Below are 8,526 nucleotides of genomic sequence, written 5' to 3' on the forward strand. Positions count from 1 at the left end.
GGTGGCGCATGTTTTTAATCCCATCACTCGGGAGGCAGAGGCAGGTGGATTTCTGAGTTCGAGGCCAGCCTGGTCTACAAAGTGAGTTCCAGGACAACCAGGGCTATACAGAGAAACCCTGTCCCAAACCCCAAACCAAAACAAAAACAAAAAACAAAACCACTCACTGCTTTTCCAGAGGGCCTGAGTTTGGTTCCTAGCACCCACATTGAGCAGCTCATAACCATCTGTAACTTCAGCTCCAGGGAATCCAGCATTCCCCACTTTTCTACTTGTCCTCTGTGGGCAACACACACACACAGACACACAGTGAAGTTTAACAACTTCTCCGGCGCTAGATTTGTTTTATCCAAGGGAGAGTTTTTGTGACTGAGCTACTTGACCATTGTAGAGCTGGGAAATGACTTAAGAGGGGCTGTCAGTTATGAGCATATACTGTGGTACCATACACTATTATTGGGACTATGCCTGTTGACTTACTTAATCCCTAAATAAATTCAGTGATGAGGTCGTATCTACTCAATGAGTGTGGAATGAGGTCTGTAGTTCATGCAGTAATTTGCTCCATTATTTTGCCTGCAGTTGATGAAAGTAGGGTTAAAGCTAGGTCTCACATTTCAAATGCATATTGTTGTACTTGGTGGCTTGTGCTATGATGAAATTTAAGTAAATGTAGTATTACTTAGAAGAATTAAAGTAGATTTGTAAGGGAACTTTTTGAATGTTAGTATTTTGGGCTTTGTGTGACAGATGAACCTATAATCTTACTTGAAGTTAAGTGAAAATTAAGGGAAATGACCTTTGAACTTCTTTTAGCTTTGGAATTTTAGATTCTATGTAGCTAGTAAAAGTTACAAGTGCTGTTTCTGAAATGTTAAATTTAGACATGTCATGATCTTGTAATAGACCTACTGTCACCCCTCTGAAAGAGTCACAAAGGAAGAATCACTAACGTTAGAATATTAATAGAGGACTAGTGACTCCTACAGTGCTGATGTGAGCTTGGAGGTTTCATGCTCAGATTGGAAGGATATTGACCTCCGTTCTTAGAAGTTCAGGCAGCAGAGGCCTAACAGTTACAGAAGTGGATGCTCACAGCCATCCTGTGGAGAATGGAGGAGCTAGAGTAAGAACCCAAGGAGCTGAAGGGGTTTGCAGCCCCATAGGAGGAACAACAATACCAGTACCCCCAGAACTCCCAGGGACTAAACTACTAACCACATGGAGGTACTCAGTGCTCCAGCCACATATGTAGCAGAGGATGGCCTTGTGGGACATCAGTGAGAGGAGAGACCTTTGGTCTTGTGAAGGCTCTATGCCTCAGTGTAGGGGAGTGCCAAGGCCAGGAAGCGGGAGTGGGTGGGTTAGTGAGCAGGGGGAGGGAGGATTGGATAGTGAGGGTTTCAGAGGGGAAAAGGGATAAAATTAGAAATGTAAATAAAGAAAATGTCTAATAAAAATAATAAAAAAAGAAGTTCAGACAGCAAATGTAAAATGAATTTAGCTGTAGTTTTTCTCTAGCTTTCCCATAAGTTAATTTGGAACAGATACAAACTAAATAGTTGGGGTTCTTTTATTTGCATCATTCATTCAAACATAGGATGCTTTAGGAATCATTGCAGTAGTGGAATAGAGGGTTTTTTTTTTTTTTTAACTTTTAAGTTTTTAAGAGATTAGATAAGATTCAAACACTGAAAATTCAATGTCACTAAAATGTAGTGAAAAAAGCTGAGCTGCGAGCCGGGCGTGGTGGCGCACACCTTTAATCCCAGCACCCGGGAGGCAGAGGCAGGTGGATTTTTGAGTTTGAGGTCAGCTTGGTCTACAGAGTGAGTTCCAGGACAGCCAGGGCTACACAGAGAAACCCTGCCTTGAAAAAGCAAACAAACAAAAAAAGTTCTTATTTTGTTTTTTCATTTTCATTTTTTGTCTAAGGAGTCACCATAGTGTTGATTGTGTCTTTGGTATCACCTAGGAAAATAATTGGTATTTTATTATGTTTCCTACTTTCAAATGTGAAGTTTGGAGGAGATTTTTGTTATATTTGGTAGTGGTTCACCTTCTTTCTTTTGTTGTGTAAATGGCAAGAAAACTCTTTTTAGTTAACAGTGATACCTGTGGGCTGTAAAGTCATACTGCTTATGTTAGAGTCTTGTTGCTCCTCTGTGTGTGACACTACGCTTTCAGTCAGCATTAGGTGTTCTAACTGCCAATTTGTTAGGTACGTTCAGAGGCTAGAGAATGACAATGAGTAAGAAGGACATAGCATATAAGCATGTAGGACAACTTGATGCGTTTTTGGTGATAGGAACGATTCATTGTTCCTTGGAGTACTAGCTGTTAAACACCTAATACCTAAGTGGGGCTGTTATAATAAGTCCATGGCTGAAAAGCTCAAGTTTGTTCAGGGTAAATGAGAGGTCTCTGGACATTTTTAGATGTTTCTCAGTATTATGTATTTTTAAACTAGATGAGTGATAAGTAAATTTTTCAGTATGAAAGTTGTAAAGTCGTCAATATAAATCTTGAAACTTAATCTTGTCTGAGACATATGTTGATAACTATAGAACCATACAAATATTTTTTGAAATTTTAATCACAACATTTCTCCCCTTTTCTTCCTCCAAACCTTTCCATATAACTGCCCCCTCTTGAATTCATGGTCGGTCTCTCTCTCTCTCTCTCTTTTAAAGGAATGGATCTGATTTTTTTTTTTAAAGATTTATTTATTTGGTTATTTTATATGAGTCACTGTTGCTGTTTTTAGACACACCAGAAGAGGGCATCAGGTCCCATTACAGATCCCATTACAGCAACCCATGTGGTTGCTGGGAATTGACCTCAAGATCTCTGGAAGAGCAGTCAGTGCTCTTAACCACTGAGTCATCTCTCCAGCCCCATGGTCTCTTTTTTTCCCATTGTTTTTGCATGCATATATTTATGTTTATATATATATGCATATATATAGATATATACATACATACACACATGTATATATATATACACATACACACATACATATGCATGCATGTCTGTATACATATACACATATTTGTACGCACATGTATGTTTATAATATATAATATATATTACATACATATATACATACTTATTTCTAAATATAACCTGTTAGATATAGTGCTACCTGTATGCATGTTTTTAGGGCTGACTGATTGGCACTGAACAACCAGTTTGTGTGCTCTTCTCTGGGAAAGGCCATCTCTTCCACTTCCTGCTTTTTTCAGTTGCCTATAGTTGTTTGTGTAGGATTGAAGCCTTGGCTTCTTTACTTTGTCCAGTTTGGTATGTTGATTGGAGTCATCCTGTTCAGCTTACTTTGGGCAGTTATGCTGGTGAGAGTTTTGGGGTGTAGCTTCTAATATTATTAGGAAACACAATCTTAAAGCAAACTCCGTATCCTCTGGCTCTTTACAGTCTTCCTTCCTTCTCTCTGCAGTCTTCCTGAATCATAGGAGTGTACAGGAGGTACAGGAGTGTTTTGTAGATGGAGCCCATTGGGACTGGGCTCCACAACTTTGCATTTTGACTGGTTGTGGGTTTTTTTTGTTTTTGTTTTTTATAATGTTCTCCATCATTGCAAAGAGATGTTTCCTTGATGAGGGGTGAAGACTACACTTAACTATGAGTATAAGGATAGATGTTTATAGATTGTTGTTAGGAATTATGCTGGTTTAGTAAGTGAGTGGCTATAGATTCTCCTCCAGTACCTTGACTTCACTAACACTGACTACTTAGCTACATTCCAGTACCAGTCATAGTTTCCCTCTTGTCGATGGGGTCTTAAGTCCCCATTAGAGGGCAGTTATGACCACCAAGATATGTGTGCTACTACTGCACCTGCACTTAGAGTGCTATGTTGGTCATTGTTCTGGTCCACAGGCATCGTGGCTGGGTAGGACTGTTGCTATCCTCCCTTCTTTGGAAGCTTGCATGACACCTTCTTGGACCATGAAAGCTGGTACTCAGGGAGGGGCCATTCAGATCAGTTGCAGCTCAAGGGACTCCGGGCTCTGATGCTGAAGTACATGGTATCTGCAGAAATAGGAATTCACCTTCTCCCTCTGGAGGGTAACCAAGGGCAACAGCAGTAGGCTCTATGTCATGGAAGTCTCTTGGATAGCCCTGCCAACAGCTCAAAAGAGGGCTTCTCAAGGCTGGTGGTATTGGGGGTTTTGTTAGGTGCTCTTTGGCTATTGGAGGGAACATCATCAGCCCACGTGAGAAAGATTCATTAAAAGTATATGTTTGTCTATACATTTATATTGTATTATGTAATATATACATTATATGGTATAAAATTATATTAAATGTATGTTATTAAAGTATATTATATATTATAAAATATATTACAGATGTGTGTGTGTACAGTTAATAGTATGCTTATGGTTAGTTAAGATATCTTTATTGTTATTTTCTTCACCTCCCCACTTCTTTATTTGCCTCCCTCCCCCTTCCCTAAGTGCTCCCTTGTACCCATTACCTGATTAGACCATTTGTATTCCACGTAGCTCTTTATCTTTCTTCTGAAAGATCATTCTTAATTGTTAAGAAATATCTTAGCCTAAACTATTTACTCACTTATTTTAGACAATATTTATTGTAATGAAATTACTCTACAAGTTATCAAAAGCAACATATGTCTTATATTTTAAACTTCATAAACATGCAATTTATATGTGGGTTTGATTATATAAATGAATATTCTCTAAATAAGGAAAAGTTGATGTACAGCTTTATTGAATGATAACTTACATTTTCCTTCTTGATATAGATCACATTTTGTAATAATAAATGCAACAGAAGAATTTTTTTAAAAAATAATTTAAAACCATAATTACTCTGTGGGGATTTTGGCAATTTCATTTTTATTGTTATGTTTTATTTTTGTTTTGTGATTTGAGAGTGTCTGACTCTGTAGTTCAGGCTATTTTAGAGCTATATAACCTAGGCTAGTCTTGAACATGTTTTAACTTTTTTTTTTTTTAAAGATTTATTTATTTATTATATGTAAGTACACTGTAGCTGTCTTCAGACACTCCAGAAGAGGGCGCCAGATCTCGTTACGGATGGTTGTGAGCCACCATGTGGTTGCTGGGATTTGAACTCTGGACCTTCGGAAGAGCAGTTGGGTGCTCTTACCCACTGAGCCATCTCACCAGCCCATGTTTTAACTTTTGTTATTGTTGTTTGTTTATTTTTTGGTCTGGCAGCAGAAGATGTGACTTTTTAAAAAAAAATGATTGTTTTATATATGTGTGAGTGCCTGCATGTATGTATGTGCACCGTGTACATGCCTTGGGCCTTGCGGCCCAATGAGGTTGTGTCCTCTGAAACTGGAGTTAGAGACAGTTTTGTGAGTCACTATGTAGGTGTTGGGAGTTGAACACAGGCCTTGTGCCAGGGCAGCAAGTCTTCTTACCAGCTGAGCCATCTCTGGCTGTGATGTACAAGATGTGAACCAGTGACACATTCATTGCCTGGTATAGTCTCAGTAAATTGTCTTCCCAGAATACATGATTAATACCTTGTTTGTTTTGTGTTGCATAAGACACACAGTGTAAACAGGTTATATTTAGTCAACTCATTTTTTTTTAAACAAACATGGGACTTACTGTTTACTTATGATTTCAAACATGGCATAAAATTATTTGGAAGTCAGGATTTTTATAAGTCACTTGATATTTAATACTCTGGGATTTTTTTTAAAAAATCACATTTACTTATTTGTCTCTGTGTGTGTGTGTGTGTGTGCATGTACACGCATGCGTGCATGTACACATGCTAATGTGTGTGGAGGTTAGAGGACAACTTGGAGGAGTCAGTTCTCTCTTTCTATGTGGTTTCCAGGAGTCAAACTTAGGTCTTCAGGCATCTTGCTGACTCCAAATAGCCACTGTGATAAGTCATTTATTCTCCTGAAATTATTTTTTTGCCTTATCATGTAGAGGATAACTGTCGAATGCAGCGCTATGATTAATGTTAGAAAAGAGACAAAAATCACTGCATAGTAAACACTGTGATGACTGTTGAATAAGCTGGCTGCTTTTTCTTTCTCTTGTTAAATGCAGGGTATATTTACTTCTGGCACATGGGAAGAGCGATCAGATGAAATTTCCTTTGCTGACTTCAGGTTTTCAGTCACACATCACTATCTTGTACAAGAGTCTCCTGATAAAGAAGGAAAGGATGAAGAATCGGAGGGTATGGGGTTTTTGGTTTTGGGGTTTTTTTGTTTGTTTGTTTTTTGAGGGGGATCATATTTGTACAATCTTTAAAGAGTCTAATTTTTAGTTATTAGTTTAGTTCTCATAACTCAGTAATACCCATCGGAGGCATTTTTTTTTTTTTTTGTAACCACATTTGAAATAGCTTATGTGCTAGTACTGCATCTGAAGAAGAGGAAAAGCCACAGTGACGTGCACTTTAGACTTGATTGAACCAGCAGATATTGACTGAGTGGCTCGTGCTGCGTATTCTGCTATGTCATTTTGAATGTGCATATCAGTAGGGAAGGTCAGGGGTGGAAGTAACTGACAGAGGAGGTAGAGAGTGATAAATGGCATGCTAAGGACAGATGAAATTCACTCAAGTTGTGGGGGTGACTTAATCAGGAGGACATTAGGTCAGGTTATTCTGAGACTGAAGTAAGCTAGCCTGTGAAGGAGTGGAGTAAGAACAGTTTGTGGGCTGAGGAGTGGATCTGCTTGTAGGAAGTGCATTAGCATTCTGATTGTTAGGACTGGCTAGTTCTCTACCTTTCTGAATTTGCGTTATCTCTTTTGTAAAGCAATACTTAGTACCTGGAAGGTTACTGTGGAATTGAATAAAACATTGAACCTAAGCCCTTACCCCAGTATCTGTTGTACACTAGTTATTTAGTAAATGGCAGTTATGATTGGTGGTAGGTCATGCAGTCTGCTCTGAGATGCTCTATGTGTAACAATGAGCAGGGGGTTTCAGCCGCTAATCAAACAGTAGTCATTAGTCCTCCTGTTGTCTTAGGGGATTCATCCCAGGATGCCTGAAATCATACACAGTACCAAACTGACTATATAGTATGTTCTATAAATACACAAATCTGTGAGAAAGCATAATTTATAAATTATCACTATAAGAGATTGCTAACACTAATTCATAAAATAGAACAGTTAAAGTGATCTACTATGAATGAAAGTTAATAAAAAATAAGTTATTTTTGAAAATTTCCATTAAATATCATTGGACCATATTTGGTAGGAAACTCCAGAAAGCAAAACCATAGATAAGGTGGAGGAACTGTACCCATCATAATCTTTCTAAAAATAAGTAGATACAATATATTCCATTCTTTTGGTCAAAGCAGGCTATCATTTATAAGCATGGGCCTAAAGTGCTTTTCCTAGGTGGGGCTGGTGCGGTACCTTTTCTGTTATATATGTTCGTACAGACAAAACTGTATGCCTTCTGCATTTACAATGAGAAAGGAGAGTGAGAACAGTGACCGAATAAACATATATATGTAAGATAATTATGGAGGAACACAGAACTAACAGAAGTGAGTACATTTTTTGAATGAAAGAACAGGCAGAAAATGTTTGCATTTCGTGGGATGATAATCAAGGATATTAGAGTCCATATTATACTGATAAATGAAGGAAACTTCAAAATAAACAAAGTTTTGTTGATTTCAAGAAAGGCATTAGAGTTAGGTTGTTAGAGATGAGAATGTCTCAGATCAGTGTAAGAGAAGAGGAAGATAGTGAAGACACTGTTGTTTGTACAGGTTGTACTGTATTGTTTCCTTTCTACTTGGTTATGATCAACGTTGTAACTAATGAAGTTAGAGGAAAAATTTTAGTTAGCTCAGAGATACACATTTAAAGCTATATTACCAACAGTTGAAAGACCAAGATCTGACTTTCATTGTTTTGGAGTTCTGTATTATTTTTGGTTAATTGGGGTTTAAAAATATTGATGCTTTTCCATTTATTTTAGAATATTAGTAAAATATATAATAAAATTGCTAAGAAATGATAACTAACAAGGATATGTTTTATAAGCAAATATTATTTTTATGTTTTAAATTTGTTATATATTTATCGATGCATACAATGATAATTTGTGTCAGTTCCTGATTATGGATCAGGATGTAAGGGCTAAACATACATGGGTTAGAAATGAGAAATTGAGTGGAGAAAGGTTTTCTAAAATTTTAAAAATGTCTAGGGAAGTGGAAAAAGCTAGTTTAGGAGGTGACAAGGAGTATTTGTCAGGAGTCTAAACTGACAATTGCTAATCTGCAGTCTAGTATGACATGCTTTCCTCAAAGCATGTATAAAATCACTTAAAAATGTAAAGTTTAAATGGACATGTTTTCTACTCTCAAATGTTTCTGTAGACGCTATTCCGCAGTCAATGCAAGATTTGCTATGTATGAATAACGACTTTCCTCCAAGAGCACATTGTCTGGTAAGATGGTATGTATCCTTTTTATTCAGATGTTGTGTGTGTGTGTGTGTGTGTGTG

General features: G+C 37.4%; 1 protein-coding gene across 2 annotated transcripts in view; it reads left to right on the forward strand.

Annotated features, from left to right (window-relative positions):
• Rab3gap1 (RAB3 GTPase activating protein catalytic subunit 1) overlaps nucleotides 1–8,526 on the forward strand; it is a 63,906-nt gene that overhangs the window by 8,026 nt on the left and 47,354 nt on the right. For both annotated transcript variants that reach the window (XM_029475870.1, XM_021162889.2), the window contains exons 4-5: nucleotides 6,090–6,222; nucleotides 8,399–8,477. In XM_029475870.1, coding sequence (XP_029331730.1) covers nucleotides 6,090–6,222; nucleotides 8,399–8,477 — 212 coding nt within the window. The remainder of the gene's footprint in view (nucleotides 1–6,089; nucleotides 6,223–8,398; nucleotides 8,478–8,526) is intronic.

Source organism: Mus caroli, chromosome 1 (genome assembly GCF_900094665.2).
Source record: "Mus caroli chromosome 1, CAROLI_EIJ_v1.1, whole genome shotgun sequence".
Taxonomy (NCBI): Eukaryota; Metazoa; Chordata; class Mammalia; order Rodentia; family Muridae; genus Mus; species Mus caroli.